Genomic DNA, 27,272 nt, shown 5'->3' with positions numbered 1-27,272 from the left:
CTGTGCTCACAGCCTGGACAATCAACAGTACTAAGCTATTTGTCGCAAAGAGTATCATAGTGAAACCTGATTCTATCTACATAGATCCAGCACAGGTTGCTGGGTAATCGGAAGGAATAGAGAAAGCTGGTGGATATCCTCCTCCTAATTTGGCAGTGTTATAGCCATTGAAGTTAAAAATCACATGACACCAGGTTATAGTCCAACAGGTTTATTTGAAAGTACATGCTTTCGGAGCTACCTGAACGAAGAAGCAGAACTCTGAAAGCTTGTATTTTCAAATAAACCTGTTGGCCTTTAACCTGGTGTCGTGTGATTTCCAACTTTGCCCATCCCAGTCCAACATCGGCACCTCCACACTGAACCACTTGAAACATTCCTGTTCTCGCTGAGAAAGTTAGACTCTGTGTCGAAAAGTGTGGTGCTGGAAAAGCACAGCAGATCAGGCAGCATCTGAGGAGCAGGAAAATCAATGTTTCGGACATAAGTCCTTAATCAGCCACATCCTTGGATGCTGCTTGACCTGCTGTGCTTTTCCAGCACCGCACATTTCAACTTTAATCTCCAGCATCTGCAGTCCTCACTTTCTCCTAAGGCTGGACACTATGCAGCATACTTATGGCTAGCCTTGCAGATTAACGAAAGCCTAAGTAGTCAGCAGATAGATACATGAGCCAGATAATTACTGCTTTCTCCCGTTTTACAATACATACATCGGAAATAATGTCTTTTAATCAGGATTAGAGCTGCATTAAAGTTAATGGGGCGGGAAGGAGAAAGAGCATTCTCAGACCAAATAAGTTGCCAAGTGGAATTTGTTCACTGGAGCAAAACGTGGATACATTTTAAGACTGGCCTGAACTGGTAAGATCAAGGCAACATTTTAAAAACATAACCACTAGATAAGTGAACTAGTGAGCAATTCTGTATCAAAGTTTATTTCTGCAGGAGCCAAAACAATTTGACAACAGAGTTGCTTTGAAGAATGGCATTACATTTTGGCAAGAGTTTTGTCATGTTGACACTCGGCCCTGTATCCAAGAGTCATTTTATTTGGACGAAGGTGAGTATTCAATAGGTTCAAGGCAATCACACCAAAGTCGTTCAGTGAACTGCAAGAAGCTCCTTACTCTTTTACCTGCCTACAGTTTTGAACTTGTGGTTTAGTTGTTGAGCAAAATATTCAGTCTAGGCAAAAATTTAAGGGCAAATATTTGTGCAAGAACTGGATTCATGCAATTATTATCATAAACCATTTTATTTGGAGGCCAGTCACAGGCAGGAAGGGAGTGCTGCAAAATTGGAGCTAACAAATAGTCATCAATGGCCAACAATCACTTGGGAGATACCCAGGGTCATTTTTAATTAAATCTGGAATGCACAAGAATGCAAAGCAATCAAGACTTCCCAAAACTGTTAGGTTCCCCTTCTTATCTTTGCTGTCTGCTTGGTTTTTATATTTAGTATTGAAAGGATACAAAAATATAGTCATCCATGTATCGTTTCTTCAGGTTGTCGACAATGCCATCCTCTGTGATTTTTGTGAGAAGCACCATATCGTCCACTCCACTCTGTTTGACATTGTGACTCTGCCAGTGATACCTGTAGTGACCTTTGCTCCCCTGCAAAAGGAGCAGAAATGTAATTAACTCTTAATTTTCCAGCAGTAATGATGCACTCAGTGTTACTGTGACACTTTTGGTCTTGAAACATTAACTCTTTACCTCTTTCCAGGGATGCTGCCACACCTGCTGAGTTTCTCCAGCATCTACAGTATTTTGCTTTTACCAGAGTCTGTGCATGAGCCTTGCTCCCCCGACTTAATGGGTCAGAGGCAAGAGGGCAGCAGGTCCCCACCAGTCAGCACCACACCCTATTAAGTGCCCTATTCCATTAATCTCATCACAATGGGCACTAATTCCATTAAATAAGTAAAACCATTTACATACCACATAGGCATTGATATTTGAGTTCAGACCAGTATCACCAGAAGAGTTAGGCTAAAAACAAACAGCCCTGAAATGAAGATAACTTTTGTGGGGAACTCCATAACACTGATAGAACTTGGACTGGTAATGCAGAAACTTGTCTCCTATAGAACCTGGATATCATAAGGAGACAAAGTTTCATCTATCATATCAATGAATATACAGTTGAATATACAGCCTTCAGTTATCTTTGGGGGACTGTAATGGAATGGAAGATACATCTTTGTTCACATCACTGGAATCTTTATGTATATTTTAGTGATGTGTAGTCATTCCTAGCATTATCAAAATATACAGACGACTTCTGTGATAGCCATTGATCAAATGATCTTTGCTGCTCTTCCAAAGGTTACATGACACTAGGGTGAAAGGGTGTATGTTTTGTTTATGTCCAGATTTTAATAGCCCTAAAAAGCACCCACTTCTGGTTGTCCAATGCCGAACGCTTTCGATACATTAATATTAAGAGTGTCACTATGTGAACCATCAAAAACAAGCTTCATTTTTTAAAGCTGGCCAGATATAAAGTGAGAGAAAGTGAGGGCTGCAGATGCTGGAGATCAGAGCTGAAAATGTGTTGCTGGAAAAGCGCAGCAGGTCAGGCAGCATCCAAGGAACAGGAGAATCGATGTTTCGGGCATAAGCTTTGGGCTTATGCCCGAAACGTCGATTCTCCTGTTCCTTGGATGCTGCCTGACCTGCTGCGCTTTTCCAGCAACACATTTTCAGATATAAAGTGAATTAAGATTCTCTGGTTTAAGATGTTGGAGGTTCTTGCAAATGACCAATCACCAACCCTAACCCTTGAAATGCAGTTTCATTCCAACTCCTGAGTGACAGTTCTCATGAAATCCTTTCGCACAAAATGTCCCCCTCTTGTGTTAGCATTAACTCTTAAAAGCAACCAAAGAATTTTTATAAGGCCTGAAGCTCTGTTGCCAGAATCAGGACATAAATGCAACAAGTCTGTCTTTATCCTTTGGTTCAATTCAGCAGGTTCCAGCACATGTACGCATTTCACAATGGCAAGTATAACAGAGGATCTTAAGTTATTCTAGTACGGGATCACTTTTTAACACAATGTTGAGGATAAATGACAGTTGTTTACAAAAGTTATTTTACATTTGCATTTCTATGATTTTGCTAGCATTGGACCTGCATAAAATGGAAAGTTAGCATAGTCTCTCCCACAGGTTTGGAGAGAGTTAGTACAAGAGTTGAGTTGAGTTGATCAGATTTAATTCAAACAGTGGAAGAGTCCAACCATTGACCTGCGGTAATGCAAGTCTAGAAGTCCAAACAAAAGATGTATTGGTGCCCAGGCTACTGGCTCATAAAAAAATGAGTTTTGCCCTGAGTAGAGTTAAAAGGCTTTGAAGTCTAAGCTGCAATAGAGGCAACTATACACAGACCTTATTTGGATTAAACAAAATGCAATAATAATAAGCAAACCCAATTGCATTAGCTCATGAGTGGACCAGGAAGGGCTGTGGTTTGATCCTAGCTTTGTGCTATGTAAGCCAAACGGCAGGCATGCTGTGGTAGGGCTTTTACAATTTGTTTCAATGTTCCTTTTAGGGTGAAGGAAAGTCAATCAGGCTTCTAAACTTTCAATGCTACTCAGTGACTCCTGGCGAAAGACATGATTAACAGATTTTGAGTCAGACATCACCATACTAATTAACCAGCCTGTTAACACTCACTCAGACATATTTCCATTTCTCAGCGGTCAAGAGTGCGAACCCTGGTTTATTTCCACTGCACCCCTACCCCTATCGCATTCCTTGCTCTCTACATGGGACACACAAGAGCAACTGTAGCACCGTTATAACTAATCAACCAATGCCAGGTCAGGACTGAGTTTTATTTTGAAACATCATGGTTCCTGGCCTTTTGTTTCCTGTAAGGAAACAGTCTAACATTTCATGCTGCTAAGTTTCTAGACATTTACATGGTTTAAAAAAATAAAACATGCTTTGTACAGCAAAACAATCTTCTCCAGTGTGTTCAAGGACATGTTAAAAGTTTTGTACACTGCAAACAGTGGAAGATAAGGTATTCAAGAAGGTGAAAACTACCATAAATATGCCAAACCATACCATACCATGTGTTCAAATTTATTTATATAAAATGTACCTTTTCTCACAGACAGTATAAAGGTTAGAAAATATCATATTAACAATTGTTGAAAACTTAGCTCCCATTCATGAATTGTAAATTGAACTTCAAATATTTTCACTCAGAATCATATGATGCACAAAAGATCTGGCTTAACTGAAATATTGATGGTGTTGTTCTGTTGCTGCACTTTATATTGTGTTAAGAAATGGTAACAAATTATAAAATGAATGAGGTGAGTGAGCCTTTTTTTGGCTGATCATCATTGAATATATTTTAAGTGTTGTTGATTTAAATACACCTCACAATTATAAACAAAATTCCAAAGAATTGTGGATGCTGAAAATCAGAGAAAAAAAACAGCAACTGCTGCTTCTTCAGAATTCTGCTTTCTCTTCATTGGTGCAGCCAGACCTGCTGAGTGTTTCCAGAAATTCCTGTTTTTGTCCATAGGAATGAGAATGTGACCTTTTTTGTTTGTCCCCTATGTTAAGACAGGTCTTATTCCATCCAAAATAAACAGAGCAATGCTTCATTAATGCGATAACTGTCCTTAAAGTGTTTCAATGCTCATAATCAAAATCAGTAACTTGATAAGAATATTGACATTCAAAAATATTCCTGATGTCCAGATGCATGCTTCACAATAGCTAGAGAATAAGGTGGCATTTAACGCAACAAAATCACATTAAATGCTTATATGTGAATAATATCTGATGGAAAACATACCCATGCATATTTTTCAACATTCCTACAACTGTTCTCATCCTGTTTTGAAATCCCTCCATTGCCTCACTCCCATCTCTATGACCTCCTCCAACCCAAAGTCCCCTGAAGATCAGCACTCTTCCAATTCTGGCCTCTTGTATCCTTGATTTTAATCTCCTCATCATGTGGTGGTGGTGCCTTGCCCCCTAGCTCTAGAACTGCCTTCCTGAACTTCTCCTTACAGACACTCTGCTTAACACTTTTGATCATCTGCTTGAAGCTCCCTTCATGTCATTCAACATCAAATATTGTTTCATGAGTCAGGGAAACAGACACTTCATTCCATCCAGTCCATGCCGAGCATAATCCCAAACTAAACTAGTCCCACCTGCCTGCTCCTGGCCCATATTTCTCCAAACCTTTCCTACTCATGTACTTATGTGTCTTTTAAACGTAATAACTATGCTTGCGTCCACCACTTCCTCTGGCAGTTCATTCCTCATGCGAATCACCCTCTGTGTAAAATAATTGCCCCCACTTTAATAATTGCTCCTCCCACTTTAAAACTATGCTCCCTAGTCCTAGAAGCCCCCATCCTAGCGAACCATTAACCCTATCTATACTCTTCGTGATTGTATAAATCTTTATAAGGTCACCCCTCAACCTCCCAGCTCCAGAGAATAAAGTTCCAGTCTATCCAGCCTTCCTTTATAACTCAAACCTTCCATATCTGGCAAAATGATGGTAAGTTTCTTCTGAATGCTCACCAACTTAATGATATCCTTCCTATAACAGGGCGATCAGAACTGGACATAGTACTCCAGAAGAGTCTTCACCAATGTCCTGTACAACCTCAACATTACTTCCCAACTCCTATACTCAAAGGTCTAAGCAATGAAGGCAAGCATGCGAAATGCCTTTTCAAACACCCTGTCTATTTGTGACTCAAACTTCAAAGAATTATGTACTTCAACCCTTACGGCCCTCTGTTCATGTTGCCATTGTGAAACATATTGGGATATTTTACCAGATAATTGGTGCTATATAAATGCAAATTGTAACTGTTTGGAAAACTGATGTTTTGCAATGGACGCCTGAAGTGAATTCGAAATCTTGACAAACAAGAATTAGGAGGTGTAAGCCTCCTGGCTTTTCAAGCCTCCTTCACCATTTGATAAGATTGTGGCTGATCTGATTGTGGCCTGGCTAACCCAATAATCCTCAACTCCTTTGTCTATCAGCCTTGATTTAGTGGTAGCTATTTACCTTTGATTTAGAAGGATGTGGATTGAAGTTTTGTGGCAGAGCCTTGAGACTAAAATCCAGTCTGACACTCCAGTGCAGTACTGAAGGGATGTTATACAATGAGAGGTTCTGACTTTGATTGGGATATAAAATCAAGGTCCGATTTGCTTTCAGCTGAAATGCCTCTGGCACTATTTAATGGAAGAACAGGGGACCTCTTCTGCTGTCCAGGACAATACGTTTCTGTCAACTATTAAAAGATTATCTGTTCATTATTATACTGTTGTTTGTAGGACCTGGCTGTGTGCTAATTGAATGCCACATTTCTTACATTACAGCTGTTCACTCTTTTCAGTGTACTTCATTCACTGTAAAATAACCTGGGGCATCCCAAGATCATAAAAGGCACAATATAAATGCAAGTTAGTTTTTTCATAACTAGTCAAAAACCAACAAAAACCTCAATGGAATCACCTGCAGGTTCCTATTGACATTCATGCAGCTTCCTCTATAAAATTTAATTATTTGTCCACCTGATTATTTCACAGGGCTATCGACAATAGCTCTTATTTTCTCAGGTTAGTGTCTACAAAGTTGCATGAATGCACTCAATGAACATCTTTCCTCCCCTCAGAGAGCTGCCTGCACTAAATGAATTCCTCAGGAAGTTGGGTGGGGAGGGGACTCTTTTCATCTATCCATTCAAATATAATCAAACTGGTGTGCAAGTCAAAGAATTTCTTACAATGGTCACTGCACTTGAAATAATTCATCATGTAAGGCACTTTGAGATGTTGCATTGTAATAAAATGTTCTCTAAATGCAAGTAATATTACTTTAGATACATCTACTCAATAGAATATCATAGATACTCAAATAATAGTCGATCTTGTGAAAAGTTAACTCCCTATTTTTGGCCAAATAATCTGGGATTTTCCACATATCTCCTGTTAAAGTTGACTCTAGTTCTTCACAGATCAACGTTTACGAGTCAGTATGCCAGCCGTCATGTCCTGCTCCAGCTTTCCAGTTGTTTGGCTCCCCTCCCAGTCTTCCAGTCCATTGGCTGTTGTGCTCCAGTCTTGGTTTTCAGAATTACCATAATTTGTTTTTTTATTTTCTTCATTTTAAATGCGAGGTGCAGCATTTTGGGAAAGTAAATCTTAGCAGGACTTATACACTTAATGGTAAAGTCTGAGGGAGTGTTGCTGAACAAAGAGACCTTGGAGTGCAGGTTCATAGCTCCTTGAAAGTGGAGTCGCAGGTAGATAGGATAGTAAAGAAGGCGTTTGGTATGCTTTCTTTTATTGGTCAGAGTATTGAGTACAGGAGTTGGGAGGTCATGTTGTAGCTGTACGGGACATTGGTTAGGCCACTGTTGGAATATTGCGTGCAATTCTGGTCTCTTTCCTATTGGAAAGATGTTGTGAAACTTGAAAGCGTTCAGAAAAGATTTACAAGGATGTTGCCAGGGTTGGAGGATTTGAGCTATAGAGAGAGAGTGAACATGCTGGGGCTGTTTTCCCTGGAGCTTCGGAGGCTGAGGGGTTTACCTTATAGAGTTTTACAAAACTATGAGGGGCATGGACAGGATAAATAGACAAAGTCTTTTCCCTAGGGTCGGGGAGTCCAGAACTAGAGGGCATAGGTTTAGGGTGAGAGGAGAAAGATATAAAAGAGACCTAAGGGGCAACTTTTTCACAGAGGGTGGTACGGGTATGGAATGAGCTGCCAGAGGAAGTGATGGAGGTTGGTACAATTGCAACATTTAAGAAGCATTTGGATGGGTATATGAATAGGATGGGTTTGGAGGGATATGGGCCGGGTGCTGACAGGTGTGACTAGATTGGGTTGGGATAACTGGTCGGCATGGATGGGTTGGACTGAAGGGTCTGTTTCCATGCTGTACATTTCTATGACTCTAGAGATCAATTGGGCTTCTGCTAATGATATAGTATGAATTTTGACAGGAATGAATTTCAACCACTCAAAAGTAATATCCATGTGATAGTCGACCCCATAATTTTAACCTTAAAAAGTAGCCAAAAAATTTGACTGTTACTCGAGTATATACGGTAACTGCAATGGCTTCTTCATGCGTAGTAGGACTTGCTGCTGTCAGTGCCTAAATTTCCACATTGTGTCCTTTCCAACTGAACAAGTGTAGGAAATTATCTTATTCAGTAGCATGCTGTCAAAGCCTTGTACTTCACCAGCTTAACCAAATGAACTGTATTAGCAGACCAGAACCATCACAAGTCTTTGAAGACGGAACAGCAGCAACAGCTCAAAGCAAAGGCAGCCAAGGTCTTTACAAAAAACCTAGGCCAAAAAACATGTGGCAACAATCATAAAGCGAGGAATTCGATTATAATGGGTTTCTTATAATAACATATGAAATTTGATTACAGTTATTTATTTTTATTTTTAACAATGATGCAGGCCTGAGAAATACAAAAGTATATGTTTAAATAGTCCTACAGTATTTAATCAAGATATCCCTTATTTTGAAAATTTATGCATCAGTTTACTGACAAATGCTATTGTCTGGAACACCCCCACCCCCTTTTCTCAATCCATAAATTTGCAAAGCCCAAGGAATTTTAAGCACAACCTTAGATCCACAGCCAGTCAACTGCTTTTGAAAATTCCTTTCCCATATAAGGAGAATAGAGAACTAATGCTGTGGCAAAGGAAATAGTCATGGTTTTGATTTAATCAGAGCTAGCATTTTCTCCTTTAACCAATGCAAAAAAATAGAGATGTCTGGGCACAAAAATTCCTCCAACAAGCACTGCAAATATTCTAAGCAGGTTATGAGCAATACTCCCGTGAAGAGCTAATAAAAAATGTCTCTTTAAATGAACTGACCTTATCCCCCCTGAATCAATTAATTGAAGAAGGCACATTTAAAACTTCACAGAATAAAACTTAATTAAAATCTGGCACCTTTGTTCAATCACATAAGAGTTCACTTTGTTAAAAGATATCCTTCAGGCCTTCCTTGTAAAAAATGTGCATATGTTGTAAAAATGTAATAATCATCATTACTGAAATAAAGTTAAGGGACTAAGACAGAGGCATCACTCACAGTGGCAAGGCAAATTTTCACAGCAGAAGCAAAAAGAAGTGAACTAAGTATTGAACATAACATTGCATTGTGTCCTAGATGGGGTGCCTCGTGACAATATACAGGTTGAACATTTCAGTCAGTAATCTTACAACCTCTTGCCTAACCCACAGATTTTAGCTACTATTAAAAGAAAGGAAAAAGCCCTTTGTGACAGTTCAGCCTGCAGCAGATGTTGAACTTAATGCAACAAAAGTATTGTCCAAGATGGGGAAGTCTTCTGAAAAGCGGAGAAACCTATAAAAAACCCATCAGTGACAGAGATAGAGGGCACATGTTTTCATGTAAAGCCATGCCCTGTACAATGTCCAGCTTGTCACATTTGCCAGTTTGTTGCAGCAACACTAGGTTCATTGCTTAGCACAGCACCAGGGACCCGGGTTAGATTCACCTTGGGTGACTATCTGTGTGCAGTGTGCAAGTTCTCCCAGGGTTTGCATGGGTTTCCACCAGGTGATCCAGTTTCCTTCCACAGTCCAATAATATGCACATTATGTGGATTGGCCATGCTAAACTTGCCCTGTAGTATGCAGAGATGTGCAGATTAGGTGGATTAGCCATGGTAATTGCTGGGTTACAGACACAGTATGGCGGGAGGGTGGGGGGGGGGGGGGGGGGGAGGGGGGGGAGTTGGGTGTGGCTGGGATGCTCTTTGGAGGGTCAGTGAAACTTGATGGGCTGAATGGCCTCTGTCCACAATGTAGAGGTTCTAAGAGCACTTGTTTCTCTTCAGGCACAATGCCAAAGTTGCCATTTGCCCTCTTTGGGGATGCAAAAAATCCTGTTACATTGTGTTAAAGAGCAAGGGACTTCTCCTGGTAGCTGTCCAAGGCCAACAGTTATTTCTTAACCAAGGGCAGGTGGTGGTGTAGCGGTACTGGATTATTATTAATTCAGTGGCCCAGACTAATGCGCTGTGAGATGGGCTTGAATCCCACCATGGCAGAAGGTGAAATTTGAAATAAATGAATAAATCTAGAATTAAAAGCTCCTTAAATGGTGACAGTGTCTTGGCAAATGATAGACAGGGCTGAGCAATTTCACAACCATTGCAGATCTAAATTCTGTAGTCTTGCCATATCCAGTCGTGAATAGTGGTGTACAACTTAATAACTCAGTGGAAGGTCCACAAATATCCCCATCCTCAATTATGAGGGATCTCAGCACATCAGTACAAAAAAAAGGCTGAAGCATTTGCAACAATCTTCAGCCAGAAGTGCCAAATGGACGATCCCATCACCATTTCCTCTGGAGGACCCAGCATCATAGAGGCAAGATTTCTGCCATTTGACTCACTCCATGTGATGCTAAGAAATGTCTGAAGACATTGAATACTGAAAGGCGATGTCAACATTCCAGCAATAACATTGAAGACTGGTGCTCCAGAATTTGTCGTGCCCCAGGCAAACTGTGCCAGTATAGTTACAACATTGGCATCTACCAACAATGTGGAAAGTTGACCATGTACGACCTGTACACAAATAGTAGCGCAGTCTATTAACACCTAGTCTACTCTCCATCGTCAGCAAAGTGATGAAAGAGGTAATCACAGTGTTAACAAGCAACATTTATACTGGAACAACGTGTTCACTCACACTCAGTTTGGGTTCCACCACATCCACTCATCTCCTGACCTCATTAAGCCTTGGTTTGAACAGGGACAAAAGAACTGAACTTTAGAAGTGAGCTGAGCTGAGAATGACAGCCCTTGACATCTATCTGACTAAGTCTTGCATCAAGGAGTCCCAGCAAAATTAAAGTAAATAGAAATCAAGGGCAAAGCTCTCTGCTGGGTTGGAGTCACAGCTAACATAAACAGAGATGGTTGTGGTTATTGGAGGTCAATCATCTCAAGTCCTCAGACACAGAAGCAGTCCATGTCCAATGCAGCAAAACTTGGGCATTCTCCAGGCTTGGGCTGAAAAGTGGCAAGTAATAGTCAGGCCACACAAATGCCAGGCGATGATTATCCCCCAACAAGAAAACATTTAACTATCACTCCTTTGCATTCGGCGTCACCATCACCGAATCCCAACCATCAATATGGTTACACTGACCAGAAACTGAACTGGACTTGCCATGTAAACACTGTGGCGGGTAACTCATCTCCTGACTCCCGAAAGCCTATCTACCATCTACAAAGCAAAAAATCAGAAATGTAATGGAATATTCCCTCCTTGCCTAAGATAAGTACAGCTCCAACAACAGTCAAAAAGCTTGACACCATCGAAGACAAAGCAGCCTGCTTTACTGACATCACATTCACAAACATTCACTCCCTCCATCACTGATGTTCAATAGTAGCAGTGTGTACCATTTACAAGATGCTCTGCAGAAGTTCACCAAGACTCCTTAGCAGCATCATCCAAACCCACAACCACCGCCATCTAGAAGGACAAGGACAGTAGATACACAGGAACACCACCGCCACCTACAAGTTACTATCAAATCCATTCAACATCCTGACTTGTAAATATATTGCTGTTTGTTCAGTGATGCCTGGGTCAAACTCCTGGGACTCCTTCCCAATAGCATTGGGCCTGCACCTACACCAAATAGACTTCAGCAGGTCAAGAAGACAGTTCACTGTCTCCTTCTCAAGGGTAACTAGGGATGGGTACCAGATGATGGCTCGACCAATAAAGCACACATCCCCAAAGGAATATTTTAAGAAGGTGGCAACCTTATCCAACATCCAGTATGTGACTCCAGACCCCAGACTCACAGCGGTGTGGTCAACTCCTAATTGCCAAGAGTCTGTTCAGCTCAAGAACAATTAGAGATGCATAACAAATGCCGGCCTTGCTAGTGACATACACACACGAAAGAATAGAAAAAACTGTGCTTAATGTATGGAAATTAACCGAAAACATTACAAAAGTGAACTGCTAATGGGATTAGGAAAGGGTGTGTGTGGGTTCAGCTGAATGAGAAACTGCTGCTGTCTTTTGATTTGCTTCTGAAACACGATGTGTTCATCAGATTGGAATAGATGGTGATCAAAGCAAAAGCTGCGTGTGCCAATCCCAAACTTCCCTACTGGAAAAGCATACATTCCCACTTGAGTAAATAGGTTGGACTCAGCAGTCACAAAGTAAACGGTGCTAAATGACTCATTTTCACAGTGAAAAACTGCGGACTCAGAACAAGAGAACACAAAACAACAGATTAAACTCATTACCAAAACTGTGATTGAATTCTGAAAATTGCAGCACTTAAGATTTGTTTAACAGTTTAATCTACAAACTGTTGGAATCCAAACTTGCAGAGCTTCTAATTACATTATTAATTAATTTTATCCTACATTTAGCTGAATACTGTATATGGACTAGGACTGTCCCAAATGTTGTCCTAGATCTTGGCTGAAGTAACTGTTCTCAGGCAGGGCAGTGTTTGTTTAATTCTTTTGCGGGATGTGGATGTTGCTGGTTAGGTCAGCACTTGTTGCCCATCCCTGACAGCTTTCAAAAGCTGCTGGTGAGCTGTTCCTGAATCATTGCAGTCCAATCTGATCTTTTAGTAACAGCTTAGTCCTACTGAATGGCTTTTTCAAATCAACTTCGTTGCTATGAGTCTGCAGTAACGTGTAGACCAGATCAGGTTTTGATGGCAGATTTCCTTCCTTAAACAGCATTAGTAAACTAAATAGGTATTCATGATAATCATGGTCACCATTACGGAGTCTAAGGGCACAATTTTCCCCTCCCTAGAGGTAGAGAAATAGGTGTGCAAAAAGGTGAAATAATGAGGCGTTCTGACCCTGGAGGAACTCACCCCCTTCTTGTCATCTCACTAGTTAATTGAGTCCATGACACAACCCATCAGCAGTTAAAACCATATGGTTCAGTGATGGCCACTTAAGGCCTTAACTCAGTAATTCCCTGATCATTGGCCTTCCCAGCAAATGAGCAAGTTCACTCGTTTCCTGATTGTAGAATCAGGATGATGTTCCTGTTGAGTTTTCAAATCTTCAACTGGCCCAGTCTGGGGGAAACTGGAGGGAATAAGGGGTGGTGGGTGGAGGCTGTAGGCAAGGATTAGGCTTTTGAAAGCCATTTGTAGACCTTTATCCAATTACCTTAACATCATCTCTCTCAGCAAAACCTACCCCATGGGTAGAGCATATATGAGACGGAAATGTGCTGCTGGAAAAGCGCAGCAGGCCAGGCAGCATCTAGGGAACAGGAGAACCGACGCTCCGGGCATTAGCCCCTCCTCAGGAATTCCTGAGGAGGGGCTAATGCCCGGAGCGTCGGTTCTCCTGTTCCCTAGATGCTGCCTGGCCTGCTGCGCTTTTCCAGCAGCACATTTCCGTCTCTGATCTCCAGCATCTGCAGACCTCACTTTCTCCTCATAGAGCATATATGAGCAACTTATTTGTTCACCTCTGAACCCTACCTCCTCCACAAGGACTAGACTCTGCCAGTGATATTTTGGACCCAGAGACTACTGTTATGAAGATGTGGGTCTACCATACCTTTCAGAAAGTTAAAATCTAGCAGAACTACCTGACATCACCAAGTATTCAGAACAAGATATGTAACCTTTTGGTCCAGCAGTTAGTGTAGCTGGTTGCCTGGAGACAAAAACAAATTCAAATTCGGCCAATCAGTTTAAATTATACCCCAAAATACCAACCTCCAATCAAGTTTGAATTTAGTATATTGACAATATTAAAAACCAATGAAACAATCCGATGCTTTGGGGTACAAGACCAGGGAAAATTGAACAGTTGGAAAAGAACTGCCATAAGACCAACAGATGTAGGTGCTAGTCAGAACTATCTGAGAGGTACCTATCTAGAGAAGCAGTTTGCACAGAGAAAGACATCGACACCGACCTGGACAGCAAATCTGCAAAGAGAGGATTCGATAGCTGGCTGGTTTTGAAATTGGAATTTTTCAGTAAATCTTAATTGGGCGTTTATCAGACTAGTATTATAGAAGGGAAAGTAAAAGATTGGTTGGAGGAAGGAGTTGTAAATAGTTGTTAGTTAATTATTCTATGTTATACTTCAAGAAATAAATTTGTTAATTTTTACTTTAAATAGTTCTTGGCCTCTCGGATTTCACAAATTACTGCATGGGATAAATCTTTTCTAGGTTGCTGGCTTTAATTAAACAGGAGGGTTTACCTGTATCATAACACTACTCACCTCTAATTGGTTGCTAGCTTCTAATAGGTAAAAACAATGACTGCAGATGCTGGAAACCAGATTCTGGATTAGAGGTGCTGGAAGAGCACAGCAGTTCAGGCAGCATCCGAGGAGCAGTAAAATTGATGTTTCGGGCCCGAAACATCGATTTTACTGCTCCTCGGATGCTGCCTGAACTGCTGTGCTCTTCCAGCACCACTAATCCAGATGCTAGCTTCTAATGACCAGTGATGTCAATTGGAAGCCAGCGAATCGTTGATGAATTCAATGAATGTCACCATCCAGCTCTTAACAGCCTGATTGTTTTGTAACAATGTGTTTTCTCAATAGTGGGAAACGCAAATTGATTGTCACTTAACATACTTGCCCCCACGCTGAACCAAATGGAAAAAAATGTAACCTTATTTCAATTCCAGCTTTGTTAATTAAATTTAAATTCCCACCAGTCTTCATGATGAGATTTGAACTGGGTCTCAAGAATCTAAGTCTGGATTACTAGCCCAATGACATTATTAACATGCCACTATATACACATAGTACAAGTGTCACAATCAGTACTGATGCCTCAGGTTTTGTTAACAGCCATCATCCAGTAACTCCTGCTCAAGGTGCAAGAGTTGACTTTGGTGGGAGGTTTACGGCATTGTGGGATGCAGAGTGCATGTGACGTGCTTAATTTGACCCTGACCACAAAGCACCAAGGCTTGCAGTAGATGGCATGGAATAAAATCCACTTGGATGGGTCTAGCTGAGGAAAATTGAGGCATTTGCACCTGTATCTCAAAAGGAGAAAAATAAAATTTTAAACGTGACATTGGAGGCCTTGCAAGAGTGAAGCACAGTGAAGCCATTGTTTTACCACAGCCTTTTTTGAGACATTAGAATGCAGTGTTTAAGGAGGGACACTAATATTGCACAGCGCTGTCAGAATTGACTGAACTTGGAACTCAGAGTAGTCTGCACTCAGACAAAGTGTTCTGAAGAAGGATAAGTAGATAGAATTATATTAATTCAGCAACAAAATAAAGCAATGGCAATAAGTTACAAATAAAGTGTACATTCATTGTAAAGTCCCAGTGTGGGTTAGGGATATTTCACAAAAATACTTTCTTCATCTGGGGATAGCTTGACAAAATTCTTTCCAGAAATGTTACTGATTGATCCAGCCGATTAAAAACCACAATTGTTTAACCAGACCATAGTTGATAAGTCAGGCTAGAGCAGCATATCAGTACACACTGTAACAAAGCATGGAGATACCAACTCTCCCTTCAAAGAGATTCTCGATTATAGCAGTGCTAATGTAATGAAACATTGTGCTTTCCCATAATTCAGGGTCGTCATCAAACCGCAGTCCCAAGTCTTCTGGTGGCTGATTCAATTGATCTTTGGAATGCAGCAAGTCACTGTCCCTTTGCACAAGAGGCAGGCTGCTTGACGGTAAGGGCAATAGAAAAAGTTCCCAACCTCACAAAAAAAAAGAGTCATTTTTGTGAAGTATGATGGTCAACATGCCTTTTATACTATTACATCCACATCTGCTTTCTTATGGTAATACAGGCAATGGGTAAATACTGTTGAAGGCAAACTCACCAATTAGTTAATGTTAGTACACTAGTAATCTAGGAATAAGGTATCACTGGGGCAACTGGTGCTATTTGAATTCAATTCATAATTCAAGAATTAAAAATTAGTCTCAATAGTCAAAAGAATCCCTATAGTCCATAAAAGAGGCTATTTGGCCCATCGATTCCACACCGACCTTCCAATGAGCAGACCCACCCCATCCCTGCAACCCTGCATTTCCCATGGCCAATCATAGGACCATAAGACATAGGAGCAGAGATTAGGCCATTCAGCCCAGCGAGTCTGCTCCGCCATTCAATCATGGCTATTAAGTTTCTCAATCCCATTCTTCCACATTTTTCCTGTAAATCCACCTAACTTGCGCATCTTTGGGCTGTGAGTAGAAACTGGAGCACCATGGTGACCATGAAATTTATCAATTGTTATATAAACCTATCTGGTTCACTCTCAAGGGAAGAAGATCAGCCATCTTTACCTGATCTAGTCAACACATGACACCAGCAGGACAGTAATGTGGTTGACTCTCAACTGTCCTCTCAAATGGTCCTTCAAGTTCATTTGGGATGAGGGATGAGCAAAATCCATTTCACAAGATGGAATAAGTTAGAAAAAGACAAGCCCTTGGTGGGGGAAGGGGGGGTTGCAGGCTGCCCACCCCAAAGGGGTTGTCAGCTGCTTTACATTTTCAGTGTCCCAATTAGGGACCAGTTTAAAATACCTATTACAGCTTGCTAACTAAGTGGCAAGGATCTTACTGCAGCAGCCGATTAAGCAACAAAGAGAGGACCACATGCAAGGATGGTAGCGTCCACAGCCAAAATCACTTCCTCTCTAGGTTTTCTCTTCTAGCACTGGCCCTGTGATGATTAACATTATTTTATCTGCATTGACGCGGTGTAGGGCCCAGCTCTCCTGCCCACTTCACAACACCCCATTTCCAGCCCTATCTGGTACCATTGCAAACCTCTGGCCACTGTCTTCACTACGTCCAACAACCATTAGGCGTCTGCTTAATTAATGCTACAAGATGCTCATTCCAAATGACACAGGGTCATCTTGGCTCAGTGACTGAAGATTGTGGAAATATTTGGAGTACTGCATTGCCACAGATGATGTCCTTTGGATGGCAAGGCACCATCTGCCTGTTCAAGTGGACTCAAAAGATTTCATTCCACGGTGGCACAGTGGTTAGCACTGCTGCCTCACAGCGCCAGACACCCGGGTTCAATTGTCTGTGTGGAGTTTGCACATTCTCCCCATGTCTGCGTGGGTTTCCTCCGGGTCCTCTGGTTTCCTCCCACAGTCCAAAAAAAAATGTGCAGGTTAGGTGAATTGGCCATGCTAAATTGCCCGTAGTGTTAGGTGAAGGGGTAAATGTAGGGGAATGGGTTTGGGTGGGTTACTCTTCAGAGGGTCGGTGTGGACTTGTGGGGCCGCAGGGCCTGTTTCCACACTGTAAGTAATCTAATCTAAAAAACATAGCTCTCCCAATGTGCACTGGCCATCCCTCAATCAACACAAAGGGATCATTCATCTTATAACCGGTCGTGGGTCCTGTGGTCAGATTGGTTGCCCCATTTGCTTGCATAGAAATAGGAAGAACACTTCGGAATTTTTAAAAAATTGTCAGGAAACGTCCCTTGAGAACTTGAGGATGCGGAAGATGCAATACAATTGTGAAATGAGGAGAATAAGATGATTACAAAACATCATCTAATCATCAATAACAAACCAGGTTAGTAACTGTGCCACGTTAATTTAGCACATCTGCCTCTTGAAGTCAGAATCTATCAGAGCAAAAATGCCAGATTTGCCAAAACTGGCAGTCAGCAAGACTCCTTTTGACTACATCCTTGTAAATATATCAGAATGTATCCCAGGGCAACAACTGTGTCTTTTCGATGGATAGAAGGGTTGGAGGATTTGAGCTATAGGGAGAAGTTGAATAGGCTGGGGCTGTTTTCCCTGGACCGTCAAAGGCTGAGAGGTGACCTCATAGAGATTTATAAAATTGTGAGGGGCATGGACAGGATAAATAGACGAAGTCTTTTCCCTGGGGTTTGGGAGTCCAGAACTAGAGGGCATAGGCTTAGGGTGAGAGGGGAAAGATATAAAAGAGACCTAAAGGGGGCAACTTTTTCATTCAGAGGGTGCTGCATGTACGGAATGAGCTGTCAGAGGAAGTGGTGGAGGCTGGTACAATTGCAACATTTAAGAGGCATTTGGATGGGTATATGAATAGGAAGGGTTTGGAGGGATATGGGCCAAGTGCTGGCAAATGGGACTAGGTGAGGTCGGGATATCTGGTCAGCATGGACGAGTTGGACCGAAGGGTCTGATTCCATGCTGTACATCTTTATGACTGTATGACTCTAAGTCACTTTTCACAGCAGATACACTGGAATCTGCAGTAGTGCATCAAATCGACCAACTGTGTGAGGTACCAGACAACTGCTGTCATTTGCATTTCAGCAGGAGTCAACGCCTGCCAGACAGTTCAACAGAAAACAGACATCCACTGCCTAAATTCAGCCAACTGTTGACAATTTAAACTGTGGGGAAGCAGAGAATATTAAACAAGGAAATTACAGTGAAGGAGTTAACACTCTGAATGGTTACCGCATTTTTTTAGTCAAGTAATATGTAGAAAGATTTAATATACAAAGGCAGTGGGGTTTTAACTCATCTACTAGTCAAACAGTGGCTTGTTTGATTCAGCCTTTACCCAGATAGATTAAACTAAAGAGCTAGTGTGCAATAATTGGGTGTCACCCCAACTCCACCCAGGCATTTACTTGAAATGGATTGCCAACATCATCTGCTATTTTCAGCTCAACAACAAACTGTACAAAATGGTATATTGCTAATTTTGACGCTACAACTACCATACATCAATCAAGTCTTGCATAATGCACACCAAGAACATCCTGAGGTGGAATGTTGCTGGTCCCCTAAATGCATGAAAAACAATCATGCATACAGTAAACATTCACAGCAATGGACTTCTCAGATGTTTGTCTGTACATTATTAGAAACACATTACATTTCTGCATTTACAAATACTATTAGAAGATACAAGCTGGATTAAAGAACAAACTAAAAATGTGAACATTGTTAAAATAAGCAACACAGATAAATTGATGTTCCCTTTTCCAAGTTTGATTTTTTGCATCCTAGTTCTAATGAATGCAAGATGAAAATTTTTGACATTGTGTTTCTTTTTAACCATGTTGAAATTCTATACTACTAAGCCATTACGAAAGAACTCGCATTATAAAAAAGCACCCTTCATATCTTCAGAATGTCTCATTAGTATGGCAAAAGTGGAACCAATTTGCAGACTGTAAGTTCCCACAAATAGCAATGTGATAACAATCAGATATTCTGCTTTAAAGACGTTGATTGTAGTAAAATATTAGCCAAGACACAAAGTGAAACTCTATAGCACATCTTCAAAATAGTGCTATGGAATCTTTGTGCCCACCTCAGGGAGCAAAAGGGCAGTGGTTTAACACTTAATCTGAAAGCAAAGCACTCCTCAAAACTGCATGGAATGTCTTCTAGGATCACGTACCCAAACCTCAGGTGTGTGGCTTGAATCAACAGCCGCCTGAATCATAAGTACTACCAACTGAGCCATTATTGACATAATACCTTTTGACTTCCACACTTGGAAAATTCTCATTATTTGCAAAATCTCGGTAGATTACAACTACTACCAACCTGTGTTAGCTTCAGGAGTTGAAGATTGTTCCCTTAAAACTAAAGTCAAAGCTTAATTTACATCTTTCTTCACCCAAGGAATTATAGAGAGACTGGTGGGATCTGTGGACATGCGAGGATAAGAGTTAATACAGAGAGGCGCAGAATTATACATTTTGTTAGGAAGGACAAGGAATTACATGGATAGATGCAGGAATTCTTTTTCTCCTTACATAAGATAGGAGAATATTTGATAGAGCTGTTCAAGTAGAATATAACTACAATCACAAAACAGGGAAAATTCAATCATTCTACACTCCCAGTTAGGATCTCCATTCAAAAGTGGTACAGTCAAGTATTGACATATAACATTCTTTCAAAAACGTGCTTTTTGCTGACCTCATTTAGCTCCCAATTATGCTACGCCCCAATTTTTAAATGTTTTCCTGTCTTTAAAATTCCTCTACATCCTTGTATTTTCCCATTTCCTCAAACTCCTACAACACCCAAGAAATGTGCACTCCTCCAATTCTGGCCTCTTAGGAAACACAGATTTTAGTCAATCAACATTAGGTTTCATGCCCTGGAACGATATCTCAAATCTTTCCACTTCTCCATTACTTTCCTCCTTTATTCAGTCCTTAGAACCTTCCACTTTGACCAACCTTTTTGTCATCTACCCTAACATCCCTTTCTGTAACTTGTGTCAAATATGGATTTGATAAGAATGCTGTAGAACACCTTAGAATATACTACAGCCAAAACAAATGAATATGAACCACATTTACAAGTTTATAATGGAGTTTTTTTTTAATCTATTGAATCTTTGATTGTTATTTCCCAGTGCCTGAAGACAGACCTTCCATGATGAATTTATCATTTGAGTGACTGTGTCTCTGTATAGCAACTGTGTTAAAAAAAGTCACAATATCTGTTCAGTTCTGTCAGGATTTAACAGAGTTTTAAATTTAAAATCGTACCATAATGATAAAAAAAAGTCAATTATGTTTCAAGAAAATATTTGGTTTATATGATTTACACAATAAATGGTCAGTGAGTACTCAGTACCTGCATAGGGCAGTTACCCAACATTGTGTTTAAGGATAGGCAAGTTATGTTGCAGCTTTATAGAACTTTGGAATTTTGGTCACCTCACTACCAGAAGGATGTGGATGCTTTGGAGAGCGTACAGAAAAGGCATATCAGGATGTTGTCTGGATTGGGGGATTTCAGCTATGAAGAAAGTTAAATAGATTGGGTTTGTTTTCAATGGAATCAGATGATGGAAGATTGATGGGAAACCTGATAGAAGTTTACGAGATTGTGAATGGCATGGATAGAATGGAAAGTATGAGCCTTTTTCCCAGGATGGAGAGGTCATTTACCAGGGGACACAGGTTCAAGATGTTGGGGTGGGGGGTTTAAAAGAGATGCGCAAGACAGGTTTTTCACATAAAGAGTGGTCAGTGCCTGGAACACACTGCCAGAGGAGGTGGTGGAAGCAGACACAATAGCACACTGTAAGTAATCTAATCAAACTCCTTCCGCACTGCTAACATTGAAACAAAGTAAACTTGCAGTATTGACCTAAACACAGACCGACTGGAAGTCTGACAAAAATCAATTATTTTCTGGGGCAGAAAGCAGATTATGTGCAAGATACTGTACACCAGATAGTCAATTGATGAAGCTAAAAATCAGAGCCAGTCTTTACTTGGAATAAATTTATTCATATAGTGAAATATTACAGGTGCATATCTCCTGACTTCACCCTCCTGAGTCAGTGTGTTTCTTGATATGCCCTGACAATAAAACTCTATCTGCTCAGAGATGTTATTATACATTTTTGGAGCAGCTGGGACTCCAGACTCAAGAGTTAAATACACTGATGCTGCGGCAGAAGAACTCTCTTGCTTGTACTTTACCAACATTTCAGATCATTGCCCTAGACACACCACAGGACATGTCCTACCTAAAATCATCAGCTTTCTGCAATCAGAGTTGGTCGATGTCTCTGTATGTTTCTTTGAATACCAGATTCATTTCTTTTCCAAACATGCCAAAAATCTATAGCACTCTCTTTTATTGTACCATCTGCTATTTTAGGAAATAAATTGTGCAACACAAAAACCTCATTTCTTATTTTATTCCAGAGAGAACTGAGCAAAGCTGTTTGCTGCTCATGCTTCAGTAAGCAGTTTCAAATATTGCTCTTCCTTAATCTCGGACACTGCAAGAATGACCAGCACTGCAGTGGTTATCAATTAAAGGGAAAATAAAGTTGATGTTCACTGTTAGATTTACTGATAGAAAATTATTTTTGGAGTATCAAGTTCACTTCATAACAATGCAATTGAAGTTTCATTAAATTACTGGAAATAATTCAAAGTCTGTACCCATAAGTCTAATGGTGATCATGTAACCACCAACTGCAGCTAATGTCATTAGCAAAGGAAAGATAGCTTGCTTAACTGGTCTGTCCTACATGTGACTCCGGACCCTACAGCAATGTGATCAACTTTTAACTGCCATCTGTGCAATAAGGGATGGGCAATAAATGCTGGCTTAGCCAGTGACATCCACATGAATAAAACAAATGGTGACGACACTTCAAAAGTACTTCATTAGCTGTAAAGTGCTTTTGGGGCATCCTGCAGTCATGGAATCCACTATATAAATGCAAGTTTTTTAAAAAATACATGGAAAAACTATAATACCATCCTTTCCCAAATTTTCCTGTGCTTTCCTGGCTTTCACACAGGGTAAAGTTTCATTGCTGCAAACTAAGCAGCCTCCCCATACTTTGTCCTTGTGAATTTAGATAGCCAGCATTGCAAATGGGTTGGATTTTGAACCTGGGATGGAGAAGGCAATGGGTAATGGTCAGGGTTGTCCCCAAGTCCTGTGCTCACCACTTTGGTAGTAGAGTTAGATCCAACAATATTTGTGCAAAATTCCCACGTGTTGCATAAAATGTGAAGGGAAATGCACACAGAGCGGGGATTGGGAGAAATGACAGAAAGTGTACAGCATTCAAAGTGGGAAATCTAACAACGTCAAGTGGAAATGAAAAGCACTAAAGCTAAAAGGGACAAATTTTCCTCCATCTGTACCAAGGTAAATTGGATTGGCTTGGCACAGAGACTAGAGATGGGGCCAAAATGGGGGCAAAATTGGTCTAACTAGCTAAGGACAAGGAATCCTGTGCACCTCAAATTTATTGCATCCAGGTGATTCAACATCCTCAGACACAGACACAAGAAAAGGTTCCTTTGTACTTTTAAAGAATTTGTGATTTTTCCAACGAATGGTTTCTCTTTATACTTTTGCAGTGACTGGTGCAAGATTCATTAAATTTTGTAAAATTTATTTTCAAACTCCCCTTTGAATAAATGATCACACGTAGTAGTAGATGCTTATATTATTGGAAATAAGAGATTTTATTCCACAACTTAGACAAAACATTGCAGTTCTGTTCTTTCTCTAGAACTTCTCTGCTGAATGACTAAAAATTTAATAAGCACTTCCTTGTAAAGCTTTGCGAAGCACATATACAGCCACAAGAGTGCTCACAATGTTGGACATACGGTCTAATAATGAAAGACAGACCTGTTTCACCTCAGAGGAATATGACTAGCCCCTCAGTGCACTTTTTCACTTAAAGTAATGGAACCAATTCCTTATTTGGCTAGTTACTGCAGGAAGCTGAAATTCAAGTTGTTTTAAACACTCAGTCCATACTCTGGTCCCAAGAAAGAAAATCAGCTATTGAGTTTAGGTACACGTTTGGTTCATCTCTTACCTAATCCTATTACTTAAGGATTTCATTTGTATTTTCATTCAGGCTGAAAATAGTGAAAACCACAGCACATGAAGCCATGAAACAGACTAAAATGAATTCTGTTTGAATCTCCCATACCACATGGAAAGTTTGCCTTTTCAAACTTATTACAGCTATTCTTATCTACTTTATGAAGTGGAAACCTCTTACAGTCAGCATGGAAGATTGGCATGGTGAAGTGAAAGGACACGCATGCAGTAGAAATTGTATTTCCAATCTGGTGTTGTGTGATTTTTAACTTTGTATACCCCAGTCCAACACCGGCATCTCCAAATCATATTTCCAAAACAGATTTGTTCAGTTCTTGTAATGATAGAAAGTGTTCATATTAGCTCAAATTTATAACGGTTTTCTGGACGACAACAAATAAAATTGCGTCAAGTTATAAAGTTGCTGCATTGGCTTTGTTTTATGCACGCTTTACAAAACTCTATTTAATCTAGATCGATAATACATATATCAAAGCTTTGCATTGGAAAGCCTTGGGCTCAACTACTTCCATACTTTTCCACACCAACTTTTCGTATTTTAACGGAATTTAGGATCCTGGTGCGCTATTCAACTACACACCAAACCAAAGTCTTTTTGTTGATCTTTGAATCCACGAGCTAGTCAGGCCTGCTACATTCAATTTCAATAGTATAACAACCACTGCATAAAACAGAGTGAAGTTTTGAAATTCCACCAGCATCATTATTCCCTTTCTGATAGCAAGAAAATAATCATCAATTACTGTCCATGGGTGCTGCTATACTGCATCAATTACTGTTCATTGGTGCTGCTATATTGCAGGTACTGCTTCTGCTTGCAAGGGCTAGAAGACTTGAGTTATGCTGCTACCTCCTTATTGCTCTTTAATTAAATGAATAACGCTCCATGCCTGTATTTCACATATAGTTTTTCAATTGCTTGCTTGCATATGTATACACATGAAAAGCCCTACTCATAGAGGTCCAAATGCTAGATACAACAGTACAGAGAACCCTTTCCTTGTAATTAAGCTTAAAAATAAAGCAGTTTAAATGTTTTCCAATGAATCAACTGGATTATGTTTTAGAGTTGTCTTTGTACTTGTTATTATCTACTGCAAGGCCCAATTAGTAAATCACTTTCTTTAGGTGGCTAAAATGTGAAGTGGGATTTTTTTCAGTAACTTCACACTGTGACTATATTGCACTTTTTGAAAAACTAATGATATAAACGTTTAATAAGATGTTCAAAGGAAATGACCAAATGGCTTATAAATAAGTTTTTGAAATCCTGATCAGTGTCAACTAAAGGCAGAGAAAGTCCAGCTACTCTAGTGATCTAGTGGGTAAAGATACCATGTGGTGTAGCATTAAGCAATACAGGTAATTTTCCTGTAATGCCATAGTTATATTCCAGTGAAACCTCACTTAATAGAAATTTGCTTAATATAAATAATTGGATCTATGGGAAAAGTGCGGTTGGGGCAGACCAGCTAAAATTATTACTCATGATCGCTCAACAATCACCCAAAAGTCTAACACAAAGTGTATCACAGCCTGAATGAAGATTGAAATCATATTTTTTAATGAAACAAAAGTAAATTTAACACAGTACATTAAAAAAATGTAAGAAAACTGCTCTCTGTTATAGTACCTCTCACAGAGAGCTGCTCTGTTGGTAGCTGACATCGGCACATGCGCAATATGACATGAAGACTGGCTCAGACATTGGTGCATGTGCAGAACAGTGCACAGACTTCAACACAGACAACGGCACATGCACAGACCTGTGCGGAGATTTCAGCACAGACATCGGCACATGCACAGAACTGCACGGAGATTTCAGTACAGGCATGGGCACATGCACAGAACTGCGTGGAGATTTCAGCACAGACATCGGCCCATGCACAGAACTGCGTGGAGATTTCAGCACAGACATCGGCCCATGCACAGAACTGCGTGGAGATTTCAGCACAGACATCGGCCCATGCACAGAACTGTGCGGAGATTTCAGCACAGACATCGGCCCATGCACAGAACTGCGTGGAGATTGCAGCACAGACATGGGCCCATGCACAGAACTGCGTGGAGTTTTCAGCACAGACATCAGCACATGCACAGAACGACATGCACGAACTGATCCCAGCTGGAGTTGTGCTCTTGCGAGCAGAGATAAGCATTGTCCAAAATACCATTTCCTAATTCTTCAGCGATGTTTTAGCCAAATCGTACTGCTGAAACGCGCATTATCCCAGAACTAACCTGGTCATGTTCAATTTTTAGTCTGTGTTAAGTGCAACTAGATATAGTTGTCCCCAATGTATGAAGTTTGATATATCAAAAAGTCCTATTCTTGATCACTGTCCAGTGACCATCTATAAAATGTTAGGTGTTAAATCTATAATGTTTGCTCTTCAAGTTAGCACAATATGCTTTCAGCCAGACCCAAAAGCAGCATGAATAACCACTTAGAAATGGATTTATGAGGACCACATTTCAGAAAACAATGTAGACATGTCAAAACTGCCTCACTGTTGATGAAAGATAAAGTGCATGCAATCCCTCAGGATTGCTGACAATGTGAGTTTACCCCAAATCCCTCCCACTCCAATTGGTTAAAAAGAAAAGACAGAAATTACAGTATTTCCCAGAGACAGTTACTCATACAGCACAGTCACCACCATCCAGAACTCAATGATCTCATAGGTTTTATCAAAATAATCAGGCAACTGCAGCAAAAAAAATGCCTTGCTCAATACATACTTTACAAATGAAAACAGTTTGAAACAATGTTCACTAATTTCTGTTAACAATGTGCTTAAGTAGTGACTTTTGAATCATCTGCTTTTGGGAATAACTTTACAGTTTTTGCTTACTCCCTTAAATTCCCATTTATTTTTACCAATTTCTCCTCTCTTTTAATTTGAAAAGGTGCTGACTCCTCGCAAAAGTGTAGGTCATTCAGGATTAGTGTTATGTTCACAGCTGACTGTAATGCTTGACAAATCAGATCCCTGAATTCCGTAGAATCCGTAAAGAGTGGAAACAGGCCATTTGCCCCAACAAGTCCACACCAACTCTCTGAGGAGCATCCCACCCAGACTCACCTGCACCACCCCCACCCGACCCTATCCCTGCAGTTCCAATGGCCAATCCATCTAACCTGCACACCTTTGGACTATGGGAGGAAAACACAGCACCCTGAGGAAACCCACACAGACACGGGGAAAATATGCAAACTCCATGCAGACAATTACCTGAGGCAGGAACTGAACACAGGTCTCTGGTGCTGTGAGGCAGCAATGCTAACCACTGAGCCACCATGCCAGGTTACTTAATCCAGCATAAGATTAACCTTTGCAGTTGACTACTACAGTAGCCACTGTAGCCGGTGAACACATCTCTATCCTAAATGGTCTACCCCTTATTTTTTTCACAGCTTAAAAATAAGGGGTAGACCATTTAGGACACAGATGAGGTGAGTGGTGGCTGTGTGGAATGCTCTGCCCCAGAAGGCAGTGGAGGCCAAGTCTCTGGATTCATTTAAGAAAGAGTTGGATAGAGCTCTCAAGGATTGTGGAATCAAGGGTTATGGAGTTAAGGCAGGAACAGGATACTGATTAAGGATGATCAGCCATGATCATATTGAATGGTGGTGCTGGCTCGAAGGGCAGAATGGCCTACTCCTGCAACTATTGTCTATTGTCATGAGGTTGCCACTGTTCTTCAACAAAGAACACAAGTTCTTTTACTACAAAAGAAAAAAACAAACAACACCATGGATCTGACAGTTTAGAAAGATCTTAACACAAACAGCAAAGCAAATTTC

At 40.5% G+C, this 27,272-nt stretch overlaps 1 protein-coding gene across 3 annotated transcripts in view; it reads right to left on the bottom strand.

Annotated features, from left to right (window-relative positions):
- Positions 1 to 27,272, bottom strand: part of myo1ea (myosin IEa) — a 158,320-nt gene that overhangs the window by 115,405 nt on the left and 15,643 nt on the right. For 2 of the 3 annotated variants that reach the window (XM_043677435.2, XM_043677436.2), the window contains exon 2: positions 1,479 to 1,622. The exons of the other annotated variant lie outside the window; for it this stretch is intronic. In XM_043677435.2, the coding sequence (XP_043533370.1) occupies positions 1,479 to 1,622 (144 nt within the window). The remainder of the gene's footprint in view (positions 1 to 1,478; positions 1,623 to 27,272) is intronic. 3 annotated transcript variants of the gene reach the window in all.

The sequence above is a fragment of the Chiloscyllium plagiosum genome, unplaced genomic scaffold, assembly GCF_037043375.1.
Source record: "Chiloscyllium plagiosum isolate Xiang-an unplaced genomic scaffold, Cpla_swu_hap1 HiC_scaffold_39, whole genome shotgun sequence".
NCBI classification, from domain to species: Eukaryota; Metazoa; Chordata; class Chondrichthyes; order Orectolobiformes; family Hemiscylliidae; genus Chiloscyllium; species Chiloscyllium plagiosum.
The sequence above is the reverse complement of the archived record's forward strand: the minus strand, read 5'-3'. Positions and strand labels throughout refer to the sequence as shown.